The sequence below is a fragment of the Phascolarctos cinereus genome, unplaced genomic scaffold, assembly GCF_003287225.1.
Source record: "Phascolarctos cinereus isolate Bilbo 61053 unplaced genomic scaffold, phaCin_HiC Scaffold_4;HRSCAF=312, whole genome shotgun sequence".
NCBI lineage: Eukaryota > Metazoa > Chordata > Mammalia > Diprotodontia > Phascolarctidae > Phascolarctos > Phascolarctos cinereus.
In genome coordinates this window covers 216,695,738-216,721,592 of record NW_027555847.1, presented here as the reverse complement: position 1 = coordinate 216,721,592, position 25,855 = coordinate 216,695,738, and the positions used below count along the sequence as shown (strand labels likewise).

Sequence of the window (25,855 nt, the reverse complement as noted above, 5' to 3'; positions counted from 1 at the left end):
TTGCTTTCCAAGGCCTCTTTCTGCTTTAACTTTCTCTGATTAAATGAAAATTCTCCATTTGTTTTTGTGGGTAACTCCCTCCCCAACCACAGCCTTCTCACTGCTACAGTGATTTGGTGAACAATGAGTCCAAGACAGATGAGCATGAATAAATTCTTTCAGTGCCTTGTCTTGTTGCAGCGTGTTAGAGAGTAGACCTCAGTTGGAAAATGTGGTTGTATGTAATTTCCAATTCATAACATGGAGCACACAGAGTGCTTACAGCTATTAGCTTCAGAACAGTAGGGTACACAGTAGTACAGACACTCTGGAAAAGTGGGCAACTTGCCTCTTTTCTGTGTTTTCTTCCAATCACATCTTTTCCAAAATGCAGCTTGAATGGCTGGCTGTGGGGGCTTTATCAGCTCTGTCATTGTGCAAGAAAACAGCACAAATTTCCAGGACATTTATTTTCATACCATTTTTTCCCCAAGTTGTGGGTGTCTGGCTACATTTAGAAAATGCCAGCTGTTTCAGAAAGAGTATGTGTGTATGTGAGATATTGGCTTCTGTCTTATTAGTGCTGGTAACCCTTTGTGAGGGGTTTGGGAGAGGTAATATAGGGGACCTTGATGGTGGGAATTGGGAATTTGGAATTTTGATTTCCAATCAGGATCTTGAGGTTCATGTCCGTACAATGTCCTCAATTGATGGGGCTGCTCTCTGCCTCTTGGGCTGTAACAAAGATGCCACAGAGGCAGTATTTCTTTCTAGATTGCTGGGGATGGCAATACTTGAAGAATCAAGTGTATCACTAGCTCTCTTGTATCTGTGAAATTGATTTGTTTTTGAATCCAAGTGTAAAGATTCACATTTAGCCCTTTTTGACTTTAGCTTATTAAAAATTTAGTTCAATGGCCCGAGGCCAATTAAAGATGTTTTTGAATCATTACTCTGACATCTAGTAAAGAGCTATCCTTCCTGGCTTCCTGTCTGAGAAACATGCCATCTAAATATTGGTCTACCTAAGTCATTGGGACCAAGTACACAGATAGCTCACTGGAGCACTTCACTGGGTAGTTGCTTATGAATTAACATGTACCACCAGTGACCCTTTGAGTCTTGTCATTTTACCAGTTCTGAAGCCATCTAATGATACTATTTAGTGCATCCCTCTCTATTTAGCTGTGTACCTCACTTGATTCAGTAGGTATATCCTGGGGAAAAGATTCCTTTAAGTTTTCGTAAATGGAATAATTTTAAATACACTATGAGTATCATCTACATAAATATATGATTAGTTAATCAGTCAATACATATTGTTAATATGTATTAGATGTTCAGCCCTGAGTTAGGCCCTTTGAAGGATATGGTAGATTTAGAATAAATAAGCTTAGTACCTGCTCTCAGTGTCCTTATAAATCCAGCTGGGGAGGCAAGATAATGTATGAAACAGTCAACAATAGAGATAAAAACATAATACTGAAAAGGCTGAATCCTATCAGACAGGATGAGTGGTATGGTAATTTAGAATACCTCCACTAAGAGGGAATCCACTATCTCTCTAGTGAACCCGTTGAATAAACATGAAAGTCATAGATTTAGAGTAGGTAAGGACTTTCAAAGTTATCTAGTCTAACTGCCTTATTTTGTAATCAAGGATATGAAGTTTCATAGAGGGGAAATGACTTGTCCAAGGTTACTTATATAGTCAGTGGAAGATTCAGGATTTAAACCGATGACCTGTTGACTTCCAATCCTGTTCTATTTCTAGGAAACTATATTGCTTCTTCCTCCTTTTCTTTTATCCTTACATCAGAATTGACATTTGGGCTTTACTTAATAGCTATAGCTATAACACCTAGTGGCTTGCCTCTAGGGTTGGGGGGGGAGACATCATCTAAGATGAATACATTTCATATTCGCTTCTAAATAAATGAGTTAGTACCAGTCACATTTTCTCCCTACTCTTAGTCTAATTAGGGTCACAAGTTTGACTGATAATGGACAGCGTACTCTGACTCAAGTCTTAGCTAGCATTTAAAAAAAAATGTTATTATATAATGTCTGCCAGCCAGAGAACAGCTGAGCACTCTTAAGTTCTGGCCACATTTCCCACTAATGCACTTAGATTAAGGTGTAAACTTGAGCTTGGTTAGAAGGATTTCTCTCTCAGTTAACCTGTTTTTGGCATTCTCTGAGAGTTCCTCAGGGTTCCAGGTTGTACAGATCAATCTGTACCATTTCAGCTGCCACACTTGGTAGAGAAGAGCAGAAAATAGTCTATTCCTTAGAAATGATGGCTCTTGCACGATGTGGAAGTGTTAGACCTATGTGTTGAAAGTTATCATGCCTCTTACTCAACCCATTGCTGGTTTCAGTGAAATTCAGGAAAATCTTTATCAAACAACTCATTAAAAATTTCATATATGTATATATGTCTCTATGTATGTGCACACACACACACATACATGTATATGTATATGTGTATGTACATATATACATATACATGTATATATAGAATAGTGTGTGTATTCATCCTGCACACTGATGCCAGACAAATTTTCCTAGACTATTGCTTTCTCTTTGCCACTCTTTTCCTCAAAAGCTTACAGTGGTTCCATGTTGCCTACAAAATCAAGTCCAAACTCCTCTTCCTAGCATTTAGGTTTCTCTATAACCTGTTCAAAATCTTGATCTGGCTATAGTTGTCTCCCATTTACATTTACTCTCCAGTGTGCACCCTTTGATCCAGCCAGTCAAGTCAGATTTTCCTCAGTGTTCTCTATACAAGGCATTTGACCCTTCAGCCCTTATCCCCTTACACTTACTCTGGAACATCTTTTTTTTTTTTTCCCTCCCATGGCCAGGAATTCTGCCTATCCTCTTTCATGAAGTCTTAGCTACATTAAGTCTTACCCTTATAACTTTAACCAACATTCATCTCCTCTGACTATTCAAGCTATGCATTTTGGGCACTTAGAATCAGATCTGGAAAGGAACTTACAGTTTGAGTTCATGCCTCTTATTTCCAGAGGAGGAAACTAAGGTCCCAAGATGGAAGATGCCCCAAAATTTTTGCCCACTTTTCTTTAAAGGAGACTGGTGAGATTAAGACTGGTATATCTTGCTATACTTTTGAAGTGGACTTTTAATTTTTCTAATACCTCTACTTTTTAGGTGGAAATTTAGCTTGGTCATTTTAAATAAAAACAGTTTTTGGCCAAGGTTTTTACTTGTAGAGTGTAACTGTTGACACTGAATAGAAAACTTGACATAAAGCATTCAAAGTCATAAAATGGAGTCCAGAAGGACCCCTCCTCAAGTTATTAACATTTCCCCTTGAAATTATGTTGTATTACAGTGTACATTTCTGCTTATGGTATTCTCCTAATAGAATGTAAGCATCCTGAGCACAGGGGTTGTTTCATTTTTATATCCCCTTTCTTGGGGTCTCGAACAGTGTCTGGCACATAGGAAGCACTTAATGAATAATTGTTGACTAATAAATCAATTGTTTCCCCTGCAAGTCCTAGCCAATGCCACTGATCATATAACTAGCAAATATGAGAGCTAAAGTAGAACTCTGATATCTGTCCCACTCTTTGTAGGGCTTCTATCATATTACTATAGTTATCAAATTATTATTGTACCTTATCATATTCAGTTTTTTGATGGACCTATTTCTTTTCATACCAAATAGATTATAAACTCCTTCAGGGCAGGGATTTTTATCTTCTACTTTTGTACCCCACAACTCAGTTCAGTGCTGGATAAAAGTGCCCAGAGAACATTTAGGATCATAGATTTAAAGGTAGAAGGGACTTAAGAGTTTTTCTAGTTCAGGCTTCTCATTTTAGAGATGACAAAATGGGTCTAGAGATGGGTAGCAACTTGCTAAAATTCATATGGTTAACAACAAGCAAATACTAGATTCGGACATGAGGTGCAGATCTAGGTTCTCTGACTCGATATTTGATAGTCAGTGTATTTTCTACTTATTAAATCTGTCTGGGCCATAAGATGACCTCTAATAAAGCTCACTGAACTGTGTAGAAACCTTGGCCTGCTGGGAAGCACCTTGTATTACCATTCTGAGTCACTTTCTCATTCAGGGTGTTTTCTCTGGTTATACAGGAGTGACCAGGATAGGGGTCTAGATTTGAATCGAGGAGGAAATTTAAGAGACCCTTGCATTCAACCCTCCTATTTTACAGATGAAGACACTGAGACACAGAAAAATGAAGCGACTTGACCTGAAGTCACACAGCACCTGAGTGTTTGAACCCAGGTCTTCCTAATTCAATTCCAGTTCTCTATCCTGTAGGCCAAGGGTTTGACAACTTCAAGTTTGAAAAAGTTTCAAGGGGGCAACTAGGTGGTGCACTAGATAGAGCACTGGCCCTGAAGTCAGGAGGACCTGAGTTCAAATCTGGCCTCAGACCAAACACCTGACACTTACTAGCTGTGTGACCCTGGGCAAGTCACTTAACCCCAATTGCCTAAAAAAAAAAGTTTCAAAAGACTGCACTTGAGGACTTAGAGGGCTACTTGTGGCCTCCAGGGTAAAGATTCCTCACCCATGTTAGGATATGCTGAATGACATGGGACTAAATGAGGTGTTAGGACATGCTGAATAAGGTGGGACTAAAAATGTAGACCCATGCATCATAGCTGTATTGATCCAGGGGGAAGATGTCAACTCAGTCATTTTTGCCATCTCTCCTTGGTGTGCTTGTTTGTGTGTGTGTGTGTGTGTGTGTGTGTGTGTGTGTGTGTGTGTGACTGTGACTGTTCATTCACTTGTAGCTCTTGTTTCTGCAGAGGAAGCTGTTCCTGCTGTTTGTAAAACAAGAACGGTTATTTATGAGATACCACGGAGTCAGATTGATCCCACATCGGCCAACTTCCTGATCTGGCCTCCGTGTGTGGAGGTCAGACGATGCACAGGCTGCTGTAACACCAGCAGTGTCAAATGCCAGCCTTCACGGATCCACCACAGAAGTGTCAAGGTGAGGGGACTTGCTCACTCCACTTCTTCCCTGGGTACAATCTGGGGAAGGGGAAGTAAAGGGTCTACCATAGATGGGGCTTTGTGTTACAACATGGCCATATTTTTTGACAGTTGTGCATAAACCAAATCTTGTTTCTTACCCATCTAAAGTCATATGACTAATTGACTGGGAAGAACTGTGAAAAGTGCAAATAGGAAGTCTTAATTGTCTTCAAGGTACCTTTTGTCTTTCTGATTACTCTTCCATTGCAATATCTTCTAATATTTGTTTTACTAAATTCTACCTCTCACAGCCCAGATTCTGTGCTAGCAGTCCCTCTTAATTCTCAAGTCTTCACTCTGTTAATTATTTCCTTTTAATGATAAAGCTTGTTTTGTACATAATGGTTTGCATGCTGTCTCTCTCATTACATTGTGAGCTGCTCAAGGGCAAAGACTGTCTTTTGCCTTTCTTTGCTTCCTCTCTACTTAGCAGTGTCTGTCACCCAGTAGGTGCTTAATGCATTCTTATTGAGGACTGTTGATGATCTATAGTTAGCCACTAAAAAGAACCTGCTGTTGCAAAGGATACTTGTAGTTTCTAAGTTTTTCAAGTCCTAATTTTGATAAAGTACTCTGGAATTGGATCTCAGAGTCTTTGGTTTATGGGGAATTCACTGGCTGTAAGTCTTGAGAACTGCATACTCTGTTGGACACAGCAGTGCCTTTTGCAAGGTCTTTATCTGAGGACCCATTTCTACTGCACCCAAGAGTTAAGTTGAGCTCCCTTCCCTGGCCTGTCAGAGATCGTGACATTGCCTTCCTTACCTTCTTCCCCCCCACCCCCCACAAGAGGGGATGACTAGTTTTCTCTTGATTAGTGGAAATTAGCTTAGCATAGGTCCAACCCTATTCTCTGTCCCCTGTTGAATGATGGTCAACACCAGTGAGAGCTGCCCAGAATTAAGGAAACATGTTTGGTTCATTCTCAGCTGTATCAGGAGGCATTGGTGGGGAGGGGGGGGAGAGGGCAGGGAGTGGATGAGGAGGTTTCTGGAGGTAATTTTTAACTTACTGATAATTCATGGTACATCACAACTCACTGATGGTATGCATAGAGAAAAGCTGTTCCTTTCAAGGGTTTTAGGGAAAGGGCACCTAGCACTGCCTGCTTAACTTTGCCAAAGACGAATTAATTCAAGGGATGGTTTCTTCTTGTTGTACATTGTGAGGCAGGATGGGGCAACATATAGGTCATTGAATTTGAGAGTTGAAAAGCCCTGGGTTCAATTACTACATTACTGCTGACTCTCTGTTGGACCTAACCTCTATAGTACCTTTCTACTTTGTTTAAATCTATGATCTTATAACCACTCAATTACAGATGGGATTTGGGATGTGGCATATAGAGTCTAGGATGTTTAAACCCTGGCATGACCATTGAATCTCTTATTTGAGCCCACATAGTTTCCTTAACTTTTCTAGGTCTCAGTTTTCATAAAATGGGGCTAGAAATATGTTTCTACTTATTTCCTTAGAAATATGACTACTTATTTCCACTTATTGGCTTTGGACAAGTTAACCTCTTGACCTTAGTTTTCCTCATCTATAAAATGAGGGGGTTGGGGATGTTACTTCTCTTGTGTGGAAATGTGTATGTCATCCCACTCAACTCCAGAAGGGATAATTCTTTAGCCTGCTATCAGATAGGTGCTACTTTGCATAAGGCCCATGATCTTTGAGGAACGTTGAAATTCTTAATGTTGGTCCTATTAAGAATGAATTCAGAGAAGCTGTGGGTTGTGGCCAGGTGTGAGCAGGTGCAGGAATCCTCAGTGGCTATTTCCCTGGACAGTTGAACTGTCCCAGAAAGGAAATTAGGAACCAGTGAAATGTCCAAGGTTGTAAAGCCACCTGAAACAGCTCAAAAATTTCTCTACTTCAGGGACAGGAGAAGGGCTTGTTGTCCTGTAGCAGAGATTGTGTGTATATGTATAGCCCATTGACCTTGGATTGATGTGTATTTCTGAACAAAGGGTCTGCTGAAAATATTTTGAGACTTCTAGTTTCATATATTAGCTTTGCTTCAAACTTGCTGACCATTTGAGTCATCTCCCCTCCCTCCCTTCCTCCCTCCATCCATCCCAGGGATCCATCCTTCCATAAATCTATACCATTCAAACACAGCCCTCATTTTAGGCCAATAACAACCCATCAAGATACTTTAAATCGTATTTTCTTAATTGAATACCACATGATTTAACAGGCATTTATTTGTAATGTAGAGGCATTTGGGAAGAATCAAAATGTGTCATGGGGCTATCTTGGTCTCTGGGGAGGTGTATTGAGAAAGTAATTTCTATTTCTGCTGCAAGATCTTTCAGAACTCCCTTTAAAAGCAAAGCAAATAAAAGAAAGAAAGAAAGAAAAGGATGTGTGAAACATGTGATGCTTTTGGCCGACGTTTTCCCAATGACCTCTAGAGTGCTTGCCTGCAAAGCCCAATCTCTTGCCTTAGAAGATTGCTTTTTGGGGAAGGGGGGAAGGAGTGTGGGGCCACCCATAAGGACAGCCTTATCAGGCAGCTGCCCTTGGAGGAGTCTTTTGTGATTGAGGTGTCACCATTAAAGCTGTTGGCTAGCTGCTCCTGTCCAGCAGAGACTGCCAATCCTCTTAGATCTTCCTAGAGACATAGAGTTGGAAAGAGGCTTTAGAGTTGGTCAATCCAGCTCGGTCATTTTACACAGGAGAAAACAGAAGCTCACCAAGGTTTAAATGACTCACTTGTTAGTAAGACTTGGGCATATGCTATTAGCAGATTTAATTAAGAATGGCATTCCTTGTGCCTGCCTCCTCATCCTATTCTTTTTCTTTATTTTTGGTTTGCCACAGGGATTTATTTGTGCACTGGAGTCCCTGTCACTCCCTCCCTGCTTCTGATCAGTGAAGCCCCTCCCACTTTATTTTCCTAGTTAATATCTTTGCAAGCCACCCTCATTCATAGATGGAAAACTTTACCTTGGTTTTCTGTCCAAACTCTTATTATCTGAAAAGAGGATGGTAGTTTTTGGGATGTAGAATGAAAGTTTCTCGTGCTGCCAATAGGTGTTAAGACCAAAGAAAGTCAGAACTTAGTAGGACTGACTGTGGAGGTGGTGGGGAAGAAGAATCCTCTGATCCAACTTTAGTGTTGGTGTGACCCTTACTTCTAAAGATCTATTTGCACCTGAACTTAATTCTTTTTAGATACGTTTTATTTTGGGGGCATGACAGGCTTTCCGAATTATTCCCTCCTGCAAAGGACATTCCCCTGACTAGTTGTCAATAGGAAGGAGGAAGGTGTGCTTAAAATCATTCTACATGGCAGGAGATATTTGAAAGATGTAAGAAAAGGAATTCTCTTTATTTCTCATGTTTTCAAATTTATAAATGTTGGACATTGGGTTAAACCAGCATCAGGGTTACTAGGACAATTTTCCCTTCTTCCTCTGGCTCCGGGGGCACACATACTTGTAGCCCATGGGACACAGCTTGAAACTTGACCTTTCTTTGGTTTTATCAAGTGGTGCAGCTGCTTCAGGCTGGTGTGTATTTTAATGTGAGGTCCCTGACTCCTCTGACTTGAATGCCTTTTACAACCCATATCTCCCACCCAGATGTACTACAAGTGATGGCCTAAGCATTTGCACCTGTCTCCCCCATTATTTTAGATTACTGTAGGTTTCTGCAGTTACTGCAAAGGGTCTGGAAATCCATTTGTACACTAAGCACTGTTGTTTTTTTTTGTTGTGTATTTTCACAATCAGTTGATAATCTTAGTGTAAAACTGCTTAGCTGGAGGGCTCCTCAATTCATTGACCTTAAAATACTGTCTTCATAATTTTCAAGCATTTATTAAGTGGCAACTATTTGGAAGGCACTCTACCATACTAGGGAAATGGAAGTTGAGTACTATCGTTTTAGATGTGGAATGTCAGCCATGAAGTTGGCATGTAAATATACTTCATGATGGCATCTGTAGTGTTAACATTATGGGTTTCTGTCCTTTACTTAATGTACCTTTCCAGACCTGGGATCTTGATCCACTCTGATAAAAAATGCACAGCATGATTCCCCATGAGTTAATGGAAGAGAGGGTACCAAACTAAAAATTAATAGGTCTCTTTCCCTTTTCTGTGATATGCAATTTATCCAAGACAAGTCACACAGCCTTCCTTTTTGCTTTGATTTTTTTTTTTACTTTCAAAGAGTTAAAATCATCCCATATTCAAGGACTGATCCCATGGCCATTTTCTCATTCAATTCTTCCTAAGTAAATACCCCAGGGCACTTTGGCCTTCTTAGCCCATCCGTAGCTGCCACCCACCCAATACTAAACAGGACCTTCTGAAGAAAACATCTGGCCCCAAACACTCATGAGTCTTCACATAGAAGAGGACAAGAGGTCAGCAGGGAACAGGATACTTATTGTAGAGGCTGCATATTTGTTGCCCCTCTTAGTCTTTCCCGGATAGTGTCCTTACACCAGAACTCATTATACAGACTCCATATTGATTCACTGCAAATGTCAGACACTGGTGAGCTCTGATATAATGAATTGTTTTAGGCATTTCATTCAGCCTCTTTCTGGATGTTCCATATTTGGAACTGAATGCCTTTGTCTTTCTTACCCAACCCTACCCGGGGGTCATAGGGAAGGTAGTAGGGAAGTGATGGTTAGAGGGTTGATGTGGGCTATTCCTGGAAAGCAGCTGAGGATATGATCAGGTTTAGGCGTTGTGGCCAGTTCTCTCTCCCCCTCCCCCTTTGTAAAACATTTTTTGAATAAATATGGTCTTTTGATTAAAATTCTAAAAGGCCTTTAAGAAAACAAACAAACAAACAACAACCCGGCAGTGAGTTCATGGGCCTGTCAGTTCTCTAAGAACTTGTCACACTGGAAAAAATGTCCGGGCATAAAGGTCAGTTCCGCCACGTTACACAAGGGGCCAGACCAAAACTTGCTTCCTTACTGTTTATTGACAAAGTGATTATGGCTTCTAGATGTGATGACTTTTAATCTTTGTTTCATCGGGAAGGCACCTGTGTCAAGGACCCTCACTTAGAAGGGCCTTAGTTCACCCATTGACAGTTGTTTCTCCTGACTGGTAGGGGTAATGTTTGACATTTATTTATAGAATGTGGTGCCAGAAATGTGTTGCATCTCTTCCCCTGAAAGAGTCTTTGTTTTAGGCTTTCTTGATTTTCCATGACTGGGCTCTATTTAACAAGAGGGCTTGGCCAGTTCCCACTGAAGTCCAGGGGTGGAGTTGTCCACTGTGCCCACATCCTCTGACCCCTACCCATTTCTACTGCCTTGAAGAATCTCTGTTTTTTTTTTCTTAAATTCCTTTTCTTGGTGTTTGCGCAGTCTCTATAGCTACTGGGGTTGCTGGCCGGTCAAGAATGGTGGAACAGCTTGGTGGTATAATGAATAGAATATTGGCTGTGGAGTAAGGCTCAAATCCTGCCTCAAACACTCAGACCTTGGGCAAGTAACCTTTCTGAGTCTCAGTTTCCTCATCTATAAAATGGGGATAATAGTATCACTACTTCAGAGTTCTTAAGAGAATCAAATCAGATAGTATATGTAAGGCACTAATATTACTAGCTCTCTACCTGAATATTAGATAAAATTATGATGATCATAATGATAATTGTCATGATCTTTGTCATCATCATTATCATTATTTTTATAAGGAATCTCTAATGGCCCATAAAGGACAAAAAAAAGATTTTTCTCCAAATTGAAGTTGACTTCCCTCACTGGTGGGTAGATTGGGAGCTAGCTATATCTGTGGTCCACTTATTTTGGCCAGATTACTTTGAATTCCAACTGCCATGTATCTTGTTGGTTTTTAGGTCCTAAGAGGGGAAGTGACTTGCACTGGACTTACACATCTCAGTGACAGAGCTGGGCCTCAGTTTCCTCTTACTATATTAAGTGGAGGTTTTGGACTAGATGATCTCTACAATTCCTAGCCTTAGACTTTATTCTCCATCCTACACTCTATGTATCTATGCTGGCCTACTTGTGCTTTCTTGAATATGACCTTCCATTCCCCATGCCGGAGATGGACACTTCATTGGCTATCTCCCAAGTTTGCAATGCTCTCCTCCTTCAACTTGGATTTTTTGTTTTCTTGGCTATCTCCAAGACTTGGCTCAAATCCCACCTTCTATAGGTATTCTTTCCTATTCCTTCTACCTGCTAGTATCTTCCTTTCTCAGATTGCCTTCTAAATAGTCTATAGTCATAGTGGAAAGAATGCCAAACCAGGAGTCAGGGACACTCATGTTTCTGAGTTCAAATGTGACCTCCGACACTTAACTAGCTGTGTGACCCTGGGCAAGTCATTTAATCCTGTTTGCTTCAGTTTCCTCATCTGTAAAATGAGCTGGAGAAGGAAATGGCAAACCACTCCAGTATCTTTGCCAAGAAAACCCCACATGGGATCATGAAGAGTCAGAAATGACTGAAAAATGACTGAACCAACAGCAAGAAGTCTGATCTTGTTACTTATATGTTATCTCCCCATTAGAACATGAATTCCTTGAGGACAGGGACTGATTTTTGCCCTTATTTGTATCCCCAGTGCTTCGGGCAGGGTCTGCCACATAGTAAGCACTTACTGAGGGCTTGCTGACTGATTTACAGATTGGTTTTGATATAGTGTCTCTCCCCTCCTTCCCCTAATCCTTCCAAGTGGGGAGCAGTTGGCGATAGAATGAACTGAGCTTTGGAAGTCTTTAATGACCATGTACTTGATCTTCCTAGCCAGGTATTTGTTACTGGGGTAGCCTGAGAATATTGTTCCCTTAATTGGCCTGTTGTAAAGATAATGCTGCTGAATTCCTCTGTGCCATAAAGGCTGCTGGTGGGCAAGTGTGGTGGTTAGGATTTAAAAATGGTTCTGTGGCACTCCTTTCCATATAGCCTTGTTATTTTACTGAACAGTAATCTGTTCAGCTAGATCAGCTAAGAGTCACTCAAGGGGCAGAGGGCAGAGAACTGGGAAGTTGGGAGTGAAGAAGCCCGGTTTGTGATTATATTATTAATTGTTGATGGTGACCCAGAATTTCAGATCTGTAACAGAACTACTCACAGTAACCTTCAGAGAAAATCTAACCTAATTGTTCCCCAGTTCTCCCTCCATCCCCCCTAATCTTCCCATTTTATAGATGAGAAAACTGAGACCCAGAGAAAGGGGAACTGATTTACCTATATCCTAGGTAACACAGCTAGACTGTACAGATCTAGGACAACAATTCAGGTCGCCTGGCTTTCTAGTTCAGTGTTTTCTACCCCACACCACCCTGTACCACCCTGTTAGCACAAGAGAAATGAATGATCTTTTAGTTCAACTACTATTCCGTAACTGCCAACACCCTTATTTCCTTCCTTCGTTTCTTCCTCTCACTGTCTTCCTTCCTTCCTTCCAATTGAGGTTAAGTGATTTGCCCAGGGTCATGCAGCTAGTAAGTATCTGAGGTCAGATTTGAGGTCACATTTGAACTCAGATCCTCTTGATTCAGAGGCCAGTGCTTTATCCACTGCACCACCTAGCTGCCCCTGTCACCCTTATTTCTGAGTATAATCCTCTCCACTCTGAGATTGGGCACAGTCATTGAGGAGTAATAAAATCATAAGATCATAGATTTAAAGTTGAAAGGTATATCTGATAGTCAACCCCTTGATTTTGTAGCCGAGGAAACTTGGAACCCACAGTTAAATGATTTGTCCCATATTGTATAGTAAGGGCTAGCAGCTATAGAATTTGAACTGAGACCTTCAGACTTCAAAGCTTGCACTTTTCCTACCTTATTGTGTGGGCTCCCATCTGTGCTATGTTCTGGGCTTCTTAGAAGAGCTGAGCCTTGAGTCTCCAATTGTAACTACTAATTAAGTAAAAAAAAAAGTAGGCCTTATTCACTGTAAATATGCCTCTCTTTAGATTCTACCTGGAAATGAATGAATGACAAAGCATTTATTAAAGTCTTACTGTGTGTCAAGTGCTGTGATGAAAGCATCCACAGGAAAATAGATATAGTCCCTGTCCTTAAGAAGCTTATATCTTATGGGGGGAGGTACATAAACAGCTGTGTTTGTTGTGAGTTGAGAGTTATGGCCAATAGAGTTTTTGATAAGTAAAGTGACAGGCATGGTGAGTGGAGCCATTGGGTGATAGATTGACACACCCTTTCAAGTAGTAATGATTTGATTATGACTCTGGTATTTGAAAAAAGGGGGTTTGGTGCAGAGGGTACATGTCAGGATGTGTCCCAGAACAGGAGTTATGATGTGGAAAAAGTAGATTTAAGGCCTTTGAGGTGTGGTCTCTGGTGCAAAGGTGAAGTGCTAGGATATTCATTGAGAAGATGCCCACATTTTCATTGAAATCCATTCAGAATTATGTATCTATAGTATATGGCTGGTAGTATATAGAGCTACAGACCTTCATTAGTATACCTTAAGCAATCATGAAGCCAACAGACAAAATACATTGCATAGCATTCAGGTAGGTAAGGAGGGATGTTTAGATGAAAGCTTATGAGTTAATGAGCCTGCCACCCATTTGTGCTTGGCAGTCCTGTGGCTCTTTGGAAAGAGTAAAGGATAGATAGCCAGGCTCAGTTTTCTTGGTCACATTTAGAGGCTTTTCAAAGCACTGGGTCCCAAAGAATCCAACTGGTTCGTGATAATGTGTTTGCCATTTGATACAAATCAGGAACTTAATTAGTGCTAAGTACATAATCCTGAAACATGTATTACTGAGCTTGGCAGTAAAGGCTAAAAAATTGGAATTAAGGACCAAGTGATAAACATATATATTTTTTAGAATTTTTAGGTCTAAAGGACACTCTTCTCTATGGATTCTTTGGTCCCTCTCTGTTTTTGGGTGTGTCCGTGCCTCTCTTCAATTCTCTTTAATATTTTCTGACAAAGCTTCTAGCAAAACAGCAGTTTTTTTCTTTTTAAATAGGTTTTTATTGATGTCTTGTTTTATATCACCAAAATTTCCCCCAGTATCCCTTCTCCTCCCCCATCAAAAGACCTGTATAACAAATAAGATTTGTAGTTGTTTTACTATCAGTTCCAATGTAAACCAATGAAACTTTTGACAGGGCCCTGGCATCAGGATTAACTTGTAGTTATGTTGACTAAGCTCATTTCAACCCCATCATTATGGGGATAGTGTTGGTGGCAGTGTGTGGGAGTATGGAACCTAGGTAGCAGATGGTAATTGACCATGTGTATTGGAGGTATGAATATTTTGAACATCATACACAGATTAGTACTTTTAAAACTTGAGGACTTTTTAGAAGCTGAAGGGATCTTAAAGATTAGCTAGTTCAACTACTTATTTTATAGATATGGAAAGTGAAGGCCTTGAATAAAGAAAGGACTTTAACCCAAAGTCACATACTTGGTTCAAGGCAGAGCTGGGTTGACAACTCCAGTTTCCTGATTGCTAGTAGGGGGTGCTCTCTGCCCATCACCTCTCATTCTTGGGAAATGTTGAGTCTTTTATTGAGCAGTTCCAATGAAAAATAACATTTCAGCCTAATAATCTTAAAGTCAGTTTTTTGAACAAACAGTGAGAAGCCTAAAGACAGAGATGTGGATATAAAATGCCACCTAATAATACAGAGCCTCATGAAAAAAGAATTGGGCATGTATGAGGGGTAGGGTTCCTCTTCATTGTCAGTTGACTCAAGGGTGCCCTCAGAGGGTTTTTGACTTGAAGATCCAGAAATTGGATCTTGGATGTTCCTAAACAAGGATATGAACCAGGTATGCATAAATAGAATAGAGCTCTAGAATGCAAGGAGGACATTTGTGATTCTCCAGTCCAGTCCTTTTGCCTTGCAGGTAAAGAACCTGAGGCTGGTAGGTGAAGTGACTTGTCCTCAGGGTCAGAAGGATAGTTAGTGGAAATACGAAGACCAGGAGTTTGAATGCAGATTGAAGCATACTATTTGCTATTTTTTTTCTTCTGTTTTGTTTTGTTTCCTCTTTCTGGTGGTTCCTCCTATTGATTCGAATTCTTCCATACAACATCACTAATGTGAAAATATGTTTAATAGGAATGGATACGTATAGCTTATATCAGATTGTGCACCCTCTTGGGGAGGGAGAAAATTTTTAAAATTCAAAAGCTTATGGGAAGTGATTGTTGATAAATCAAAATAAATTAATAATAAAAAAAGAAATACAAAGGTGAGGTTACAGCTGCCTTGATAATGGAAACATAGAAGTCATTGGTAAGGACTGGAAGAAAAGTAGGAGATGCTCTGTAATGAAAAAGAGACCTAGAAAACCTTTTGTCCTTGAATTTAGCATGGATTAGCATTTGGGGTTGAAGAAGATAGTGAGGTGACTCCAGGGAATAGTTGTGATCTGAGCTGCTCCAACTTGGAAAATCAGGTGTTTACCATACCACTTCATCCTGTTTTCTATTATATGTTACCAGGTGGAGGAAGAATTTTTAAACAATATGGTCTTGCTTGGTTAGACCACTATGCAGTCTTGTGGGCTCCTTGCATAAACATATATGAAGTGCTGGGGTTTTTGTTTGTTTTGTTTTTAAGTGGGACCTAGGAGAAGAATTTGATTTCTTAGACCAGCAGTGTCAAACTCAAATTGGATTAGGGGTGGGGGGGAGAACACTAAACCATGCACAGGGATCTGCTGGCACATATTAATTTAAAAAACCAACGTACATCTCTGTGCTGTACTGTATTTTCATTTCTTTTGTTAATTGTTTCCCATTTACGGTTTAATCTCGTTCTGGCTGAGTTGCCTGTGATGTTTGGCACCTTTGTCTTAGACTGATGGGGCCTATAACTCCTGATGTTTAACCACTGGCCTTAAGACCAGGTTGTTCTGGGTGCTGTTGTAAAAGTGTGAAGGTCATGTGCTCTTTGATGTGGGGTAAATCTATTGACCCATCTATTTTTGAATTCTGCCCATCAGGACTTCAGGGAGGGGGTGTGTATATAGAATCAGATACTCAGAAAAGAGATGGAAACATTGCTTGACCCTTTGTTGACCTTCCAGCCTAGTGGTGTTCTGCAGCCCAACCATACTAAATCTTTTCATATGGAGATCTGACAGCCTTGGAAATTGTCTTCAACCTGGGCCCTGCTGCTTCTAAGTCTTGAGTGCAGCACTTTTGTTTGCAGGGCGAAAGATGAGTAGCATGACCTTCTTGTTGATAAAAGGGGAAGTGATGGGGTGAGTTGGGTCTCTGAAGCTTCTCTTGACAGTTTCAGTAAGTTTGTTGTGTGTGTGTGTTGGAGGGGTTGTTGTGTTCATTTTACCCAGTGGAGTGTGGTGCCTGAGTTGTATAGTTGAGAAAGAAAGGGGAAAAAAACCACACACACAATGACAGGAATATTAGGAATTCACATGGCCAATAGCAGAAAATAAATATTTACTCTTTGGAGATTTAAAAGATTTTACTCAGAAAAAAACTACCCTTTCTTGGTTCAGTGGTTGTTACTATTTTTTTTTAGTACTCAGCCTTTCAGTTTTGTTTTTAAAAAATCTTATTTTTATTGATCTCTTTTGTCTTTATATCTCATGTATCTATGTTCTGCCTTCCCCCAACTAGAGAAACATCCCTTGTAACAAAAATTAAGAAAAGTGGTATCAGAAATAAACACCAACCATTTCTGAAGGTATATGTAGTATTCCCCCCCCCCCCCGCCCCAGTCCCTCCTGTATTCAGGGAGTTGTGGCTGAGGTACATTTTCTCAACTCTTCTCTAGGGTCAAGCTTTTTGGTTTCGTTTTTTCCTTATTGTTTACCAAAATGTTATAGTTGTTGTGTATATTTTTTCCTACTTCTGCTTGTTTACAATGTAGTCATTTATATTGTAGTCACTGGCTACATTTTTCTGCTTATTATACAATGTTTTCCTACTTCTGCTTATTTACAATGTGGTTATTATTTACAATGTGGTTATTGTATGTATTATAATCATTGTGTATATTGTTCTGCTTATTATACAATGTTGTACTTGTGCGTATTGTTTTACCCTCTGCATCAGTTTTTGTAGATCTTCCCATGCTTTTCTGAATTCTTGATCTTCATTGTTCTGGTCTGGCAATATGTTGCATTACATTCACATATCACAGTTTGTTTAGCCATTCCCCAGTCTACCTTGTATTGTATATTAATGCTTGAGTCTCAGACTACAAAATTGATTATTGTAATAATTTTTGTTCATTTGCGGAATTAGGCTGATGCTATAAGGGTCCTGATGCTTAGCATTTTGCTCTTTTCTTTCTGTAGTCATCCTTTCAGGGATATAGGGTAGAAGCAGCATAGGACACAGAGGTGGAGAGGACTTTTTAAGTCCAAATAGTCCGGTAGTGAACTTGAGCCAGTTTTAATTGGCTAGAGGTTTGTTCAATTTTCAGTGTGAGCATTTCACACCTTGGAAATCAGTACATGCTACATAGAAATCAGGGCTTGATTTATGATTTTGTTGATTGTCCAGAATTTAGAAAGTGATGGAGAAAATGTTAACAACGTAATTTAAACTTAAAAGGATGCTCTGCATGCATTTTTGCGTTGGAGAGCTAGCTGTCAAACATTTACCAGCACACACTGATCTAGGCTAACCTTCTCATTTTAAAGATGAAAAAACAGCCTCAGAAAGAAATGATTTTGCCTGAGGACACACAGATAGTAAGTGGCACAAGCAGAATTTGCATCTAGACTCCACTCTGACATTTTCCATTCTGACTTCCAAATCTCACATTCTTTCCACTATACCACACTCACCTAAGATGTTAGAACAGGAGTGCTGGTGTAGAAAATAGACGTAGGTAGTAATGGCCCTTGGGTGGGAAGTTTAACAAGAGCAGATTGCCTGGTGAGATAGGAAGTTCTCAGTCATTGCACACCATCTCCCCTTTAGACTGCGAGGTCCTTGAGTAAGAACTGTTTGCCTTTCTCTGTAACCCCAGTGCATAGTACGGTGCCTGGAACATCATGTTTGGTCAGGTCTGATGCTTTGTGATCACATTTGGGTTTTCTTTGCAAAAGTACTGGAGTGGTTTGCCATTTCCTTCTCCAGCACATTTTATAGATGAGGAAACTGAGGCTAACAGGGTTAAGTGACTTGCCCAGGGTTACACAGCTTGTAAGTATGTTAGGCCATATTTGAACTCAAGAAGATGAGTCTTCCTTACTCACAGGCCCAATTCTCTATCCACTGCACTGCCCAGTCTGGCATATTGTAGCTACTTAATGCTAGTTAACTGATTGTCTCTTTTCTTGGAATTGTTCATGCAGAGGCCATAGGATTATTCGATGACCACAATGTAGGAGTAAAAGGTAAAGATTTGGAATAGAATACCTTAAAGGTCGCTTCCAACTCAAGATGTCTATGATTCTGAGTACTGGGCATGGAAGCCTTTTCTCTACTTAGGTCATTAGATACCTCCTCAACATAGCAGTCATTTCTGAATATATTCCTTTTCATATCTCTTCCCCAGTGAGCCTTTCTCACTAACAAAGGGAAATATATAGTTAATTAAAACAACCAACATGCCAGCCAATTGAATGAGTATGAAATATTCTATATCCATATTCACCCATTTCTACCCACAAAAGAAAGAAGGTGAATATCTGGAGGTGGCTTTTCAGACCTAGGAAATGACGCCTCTGTGCCCCAGTCTTTCCTACTTTCTATCTTTAGGGAACTTCCAAAATTCTTTTTTGTTGCTTTTGTCCCTATGGGTCAGCAGCATGATTTACCTTTCTACAGGTCTTGGCAGTGGAGGCATAGGGTGAAAATATAGACTTGAATAGACATATGAAAGTTCCTTGCCTAGCCTATTAACACACCTAGAAATGTTCTTATTGTCCATGATCTTCTTTCCTCAGTCCTTGGATCTTACAGGGACCATATGGGTTAGCAGATATAGGTACAGCCTTAGTGTGAATACATAGAGGTCTGAGGTTGGATAGGAAGGAAGAAGTTTTCTTGCCATGTCCCTGCTCTCCTAATTTCTTTTGGGCTCAGGTTTCAAATCCAACTCTCTGGTTTGAAGGACCAATGTTGGTCAGAGGTTGCAAAGATCACTTGGGTAGAGCTTCCCAGCGAGGGAATACAGCGCAAATATAAATATGGCACAAGAGAAAAATAACCTTATTGTAGGCTAGGGCAGCATGCCTTAGGAGTGAGTGTCCATGTGAAAGTTTATTCTTAGAGAAATTTCATATAAAATGGGCTTGGTTGCCTCATAACTCCTATCTCCAAAATAGGACACAAAACAGCTACCACTCCCCAAGCCTTTAGTTTAGGGTCATATCATGTTTGGTTATATTACATGGCTAAATACCTTTTCACGTCTCCCTCAAAAGCCCTTTGCACCATCTCTGAGTTAACGATTAATGTAGCATGTGTATGTTTACTCCATGGACATCTTGAGATGTTACAGTGGAATCTTGTTCTAGCTGTGCCTACGTGCACAAAATGAGGTAGACAGTCTTGGCCATCCAGGTGATTCCGATGGCAAATTGGGATTGACTTAAACTTATTTGTACAATGGAAGTCATTGTGTCCATTTTCTGTTCACTTGTTGGGGAGCAACTTTTTCTTTAAAAGAAAAATCCAAGTGTCAGTTCCTCCTTACAAGGAAGGTGGAGGAAGTCCCATGGCAAGCATTTGGAGGAATTGGAAATGATTGTTGTCATCTTCCATTTTTAATTTACTTGGTTTTTTGACCCACAAAAGTCAGGTGGGTGTTGTTCATAGGCTCATAGATACAGTAAGTTATTTAGTAAACAAAGTGCTGAGGCTACAGTAAAGAGACAGAGCCTGCTTCAGGGAGCTCACAGTCTATGGGAGAGACAACATACAAACAATTATGTACAAACAAGTTATATACAAGATAAATTGAAGATAATTAACAGAGGGAAGGCACTAGACTTAGGAGGGGTTGGGAAAGGCTTTTTGTACAAGATGGCATTTTAGCTGGGACTTGAAAGAAGTCAGAGAAGCCAGGAGGTAGAGATGAGTAAAGAGGGCATTCCAAGCATGCGGAACAGCCATCGAAAATTCTCAGACTTGGGAAATAAAATACAATGGCTTGTTCTGAGGACCAGCTAAAAGGATTTCAGAGTATGTGGGGTAAAGGAGATGTAAGAATACTGGAAAGATGAGGCTGGCAGTTATTAAGAATTTTGGATGCCAAACAAGGATTTTTATGTTTGATCCTGGAAGTGATAGGAAGCCACTGGAATTTATTGGGGTGGGGGGGAAGGGGAGGCAAGTGTGACATGGTTAGACCTGTAATTTGGGAAGATGATGTTGGTTGATTTGTGGAGAGACTTGTGGCAGCAGACAACCAACAGTCTAAGCATGAGTTGATCAGGACCTATATAGATGGTGGTGGCGGTGGTGGTGGTGGGTGTCAGATTTAAAAGAGGATGGGTTTAAGATATTTTGAAGTTAAAATCTGATAGGCCTTGGTGGTGACAGATTAGATATGGAGGAGTGAGGGAGACTGAGGAGTCCCGCCAGGATGACCCTTAGGTTGTGGACCCAGGGGCACTGGGAGGATAGTGGTATCTTTGATAGAATAGGGAGGCTAAGGAGAGGGGAGAGTTTGTGGGGAAAGATAATGAGTTTAATGTTGAGTTTAATATTTAAGTCTATGGAACATCCAGTTTAAGATATCTATCTAATAGATGTTCTCTATCTCTCGTATTTTAGAAAAGTGTACTACAAGTTTGGAATGAACATACCCATGAGGATTAGGAGATAGACCTAGTTAGAGGAGAGGGGTTTTATTATGCTACAACAAGGGATCTCCAGTTGGCCTCTCCTTATGCTTACCAACTGGATTCTTAAATTTTTTCTTTTGATGTTATTGACCCCTTTGGTGGTTAAAGCCTTTGGACTCCTGATCAAAATAATGTTTTTAAATGCATAAAATAAAATATATAGGATTACAGAATAACCCCCCCCCAGGTAATTTTTTTCTTTCTCATTCAAGTTCACAGACTCCCTGGAATCTCTCTGTGGGCACTAGGTTAAGAACCTGTGTACTAGAGGGAAATATGGTTAGGTTAGCATAAGAAGGTGGCCCATTAGAGGGCCTTGAATAGCATACCAGGGTATTTCAGTGCCCTTAATTTTTCATGTGAAAGATAATGATCTCACAGATGGCTTGGAAATACCCTTGAATGAGGAAATGCTTTGCCAGATAGCAAGTGCTCTCCAGAAGTTCATTTAGCGCCATCTTGGTGCCTGGTTTTCCTAGCCTGTGAATGTGATTGTTGCAGGACCCTATTCAATATTGCATCAAGACAAGTGGACTCTGTTTAAAAGCCCAGGAGATTAAGATGGCTGAATTGTTTGGCATTTGGCCCATGATCTATGATGTGCCAATATGATTTTTTATCCCACAATTCCCTAAGGTCTTCCACTCGATTTTTTTGTACCTCAAATTCTTTGGGACAAAGAAAATAATTTTATTTTAGCACTGTCCCTGAAGGGTAATTGGAATTTTAAATGTTTTATTTCCATTTCCAGCTGCCACTTGGGGCCATTTAAGCCGATTGATTCATTCAGAACCTTCCATGGGTTGTCTCATCTAAAGATAGAGAACCTCAGTTTGGGTCTCATTATCTCAAAATGCCCTGAGTTCAGGCTCGCCCCAGATCTTAGAACCAAGGCCCTGTCTATTCTGGGTGGATGTTTCAGTCCTCTTGGGAACTGATTTCATCAGGCTGGGATTATGTGCCAGGGTCTTTGGCCTAAATTTCTGAAAACAAGCTGGAGGGGAATGTTGGGAAAACTGAAATCCTGATTATTTTTTTTCCTGTGTAGGTTGTTAATGTATTTGGCCAGGTCAACAGGCCTTAGTTATTTTCATTGGCTAACTGATTTAAATGAAAACAATGTGGTATGATATGCAGATCACAGGATGTTAAATAATGTATTTGCGCTACTACCTTCAAAAAGATGCCTTCTTCCATTTTGCTGGCTTTCCCGGCTGGTTCCAACCAAATGATTTCTATTCTATTGCATTTTGCTTTTTCTTAAAGCACATGCACACAAACCCAACTAGATCTCAAATATTTATCATCCTTAGAATATTTTTGGTCTTGATTTATTTTTTCAAAGCAGTGGGGATTTTGCTGGAAGGCAGCTAGATTGATTGGAAGTTTCAGAGGGCATCCTGTTTGGGATTCCATTTGGAAGTGAATGAAACTGGTTCTTCAGAATGGCTGCATCCTGGTTGGTGCTCCATGACCGGCTAGCTCTGCAATCTTATCGAAACTCTGTTAACAGAGTTCATTCTTTCTCAATATGTGACTGCTAAAGAGTGAAGCACCACTGTGGGTCTCACTGGTGTTTACTTTTTTATTTTGCAGGTGGCAAAAGTGGAATATGTTAGGAAAAAACCAAAATTAAAAGAAGTTCTAGTGAGGTTAGAAGAGCATTTGGAGTGCACCTGTATGTCGTCAAATTCTAATTCAGATTATCGAGAAGAAGAAACTGGTAAGTGGCCACCTTTTTGATGTGGATGCCTTTTTCATCTTTGTTTCCTGGGAGTCGGGGTATATGTTGGTGTGGGGTGATGCAGCAGAATTGTTAGGATACTTGGTGAATGCTGGAATTAGGTGGGGCATATACTTTTGAGCATATATGTCAGCTGTACTTTAACCTAAAGATTAACTCATGAAGAAATTGGAATTGAAGATTAATTATGGTGGAGAGGTAAGGGTGTGAGAGTAGAATGGGGGTGGGTGGTGAGGTCTTATCCAGGGTACAGCTAAAAATATGGCTGAAACCTGATTAGAGTAAGGGTTTGAGATGGAAAGGTGTGTTTTTTTTGTTTTTTGTTTTCCCCTTTTTTTTAATGAAAGTTAGCTTTTCAGGATTGTAGAGATGAAGGGGGATATTTTTTAACTTTAGGCTCCCAACTTCAGTCAGTTGAAACCTAGCTTTTTGTTGTGAGTGTTTGTTGATGAAGCAGCATGGTTTTATAATATACTCCTAAGGTCAGTTTGAAAAAAAAGATAGAATACAAGGAAGTACCTTAATGCAAAAGATTATCAAGTTTTCTTTCAGAATGATAAACATCTCAAGTATTTATTACTTCAGTTTTTAAGCAAACGGCATTCCCTTAGGGCTTTTCACCCTCCTTGCCCTTATGTTAACAGGAAGGCCTAGGGAAACAGGTAAAAAACGGAAAAGAAAAAAGTTAAAACCAACCTAAGGCCCACTGGAGCTATTTGGTAATCAGGTAGGACCTAAAAACTGGATACGCTGTAATCCCACAAACAATGGACAACTCAATCAAACTCTTTATCACACCAACTGAATCACTCTTCCAATCTTGACACTCGCTACCTGAAAACTGCAGAGATTAGATATGATTGGCTCTAATCGTTCTACCCTGCTGGTGTTTTCCCTTTAAGCTATCCGGAACCAATGGCCTCTTCCATCCCTTAACTCTGCCTTTCTTGCCTTTGTAAAGGCCCTAATTAATACTTGAGCTTCTGTGATCTGAAGTATCATTCCTCTGGCTTTTGTTTTCTGTTTTTACTGATTTGGAGGGTCAAAGCATCCTGTAACAATGCATGAATGGATTACAAGGTTGAAAATGGTTTGTATTTCAAAAGATTGGGCTATATACAAGTTGAATGTTTGGAAAAATCTCATTCTAGACCTGTAAGGATCTCTACTCCCACTTTGGCCTTCTTTAGAAGGAGGACTCATGGATTTAATGCCCTAAATCATAGAATCCTAGAGTAAGAAAGGAGCTTTAAATATTTTACATCCTCCTTCCCCCACCCCATGGCAGATGATTCACCAGCCCTCTTTGACAGTGATTGTCTCATTGAAGGCAACTAGATATAACTTTCCAGGAGGATCTCACATTTCTCCTTCTCTACTTCTAAAACATGGAGTTGAGGAGAGGATGAGGAACCTATCAAATCAAGGATCTTTTGAAACCTGTGAAGCAGGATAGTGTCTTCATAATTCCTGTATTATAGTATCTTAAAACTTCAAGGGACTTTGGAGATCATGCCATTGTCACAACCATAAAAGACAGTAGGATCGAGTAAAATGGCTGCCATGGCTAAAGTTCATATAGAGATAGATATGGGATGTGAGTATTCCAGATCTCCTTATTCTGACTCTGGAATTTTTTTTTTAACTACTGTAGGAGATAATTTGGCCTTCACTTGTACAGGTCTCAGAAACCACTAAATCCTATTAACCAACTTTCTGTGCTATTTTCATTGGGCTAGTTGTTCCGTGTAGACTATCTTTTGATTGGTTGGTGATAAAGAAGTAAAAAGACAGCAAGTAAGTAATGACTCTTTTGATCCCAAAGTTATTATATCCTTTTTCTCCCCCAACAGATGTGAGGTGAAAATAAGCTAGAAAACCTTCTCTGGGACACGGATGTACATGGTTTGTTACATTCCTGAACCTTCTATGTATGGTGCTTCATTGACAGTATACTCTACTTGTTCTCCTCTGTGAAAAACTGTCTGAAAGAACACTTGATGAGAACAAAGAGACAATGTAATGTACATTTGTTTAATGTGACATCAAAGCAAGTATTGTAGCACTCGGTGAAACAATAAGAAGCTTCCTTGTCCAAAAAAAAAAGAAAAAAGAAAAAAACTATACAAAAACCCATACAAAAAAAAATAAAAGGTTGACTGAATGGATGAGACGAAAAAGTCCTACAAAAATGTGACAAAAATCTAAATGAACAATGGATTTCTGTCAAGAGTGGTCAAAGGTGCTTTTTGTCAAGAAGTAGGCCTGTTTTCTTGATGAAGATGGATGGACACTGATGGACTACAGGCACACACACACAAAAAGAAAACAACAACAACAACAACAACAACAACCAGGAATGTATCCAATGCCACGCGAACACTATAGACACAATACATCCTCGATCCGTAGTGTTTTAAGTCTATACAAAAACCTTTTTGAGAGCCTTAAGTGGATTTTTTTTATACCATAAAGTGATTATTAAGCTTTTCTTTTTATTCTTTGCCTAGCTTTTTTTTTTTTAAATCTCTTGGACTCCATTTACCAATAACACATGAAAAAGGCTGCTCTAAGTAACAGTAAGGCAGGCAGTATGATGGTATTTCTCCTAGCAGGATGCAAACTAATGAGATGTATTAAAATAAACATGGTATACCTACCTATGCATAATTTTCTAAATGTTTCTGGGTTTATATTTTTCTCCTTCCTCCCCCTCCCTTTTTAATTTAAGCCATTTGAGTAAAATAATGTGCGTAAACCAATCATAGAAACATCCATGCCAAATCCTCCCTTGCAGGCTTTTGTCAGTTGGTGACTAGTCAGTGATATCTGTGTTAGCAATTTGCCATTCTTTTTACAGTATATGAGATAGAAAGTTAATTTTTGACATGTTTGGCTGGGTGAAAATGTACAACTTCTTCTTGTATCTGTATTGTACAATGTTGTCACAGCAGAGGAGTGGACCTGCTGCCAATATTTGAACAGAACTTTAAAATTCTTTATTTTTGGTAAGATGTTATGCTTTGCGTGTATTCAACAGAAAATGTGTTTTTTGTAAAGGTGAAGTTTGTATTTTTATCTAAAATTAACAGTTTTGTATACCTGAGAAATCCTATGTTTTCTTGAAACCATCCCCTTTTCCCTCCCTTCCCCCAAGATCCCAACCCTCATCACAACAAAACAAAAAAATCCACCTCCAAAGGAATCCAAAAAAAAAAAACCACCTCCCATTATTTTATGGTCATATTTTTCTAGTAGAAGAGCCCAATCAACTTCAAATTCTGTTTCAAAC

General features: G+C 39.8%; 1 protein-coding gene across 2 annotated transcripts in view; it reads left to right on the top strand.

Annotated features, from left to right (window-relative positions):
• Positions 1-25,233, top strand: part of PDGFA (platelet derived growth factor subunit A) — a 37,444-nt gene extending 12,211 nt beyond the window's left edge. Inside the window, exons 4-7 of one of the 2 annotated variants that reach the window (XM_020977314.2) lie at positions 4,804-4,991; positions 22,416-22,542; positions 23,208-23,290; positions 24,417-25,233. In XM_020977314.2, the coding sequence (XP_020832973.1) occupies positions 4,804-4,991; positions 22,416-22,542; positions 23,208-23,263 (371 nt within the window). In that variant the 3' untranslated portion in view covers positions 23,264-23,290; positions 24,417-25,233. The remainder of the gene's footprint in view (positions 1-4,803; positions 4,992-22,415; positions 22,543-23,207; positions 23,291-24,416) is intronic. The other variant, XM_020977315.2, reaches the window with a different exon arrangement.
• Positions 25,234-25,855: the final 622 nt, after the last annotated feature.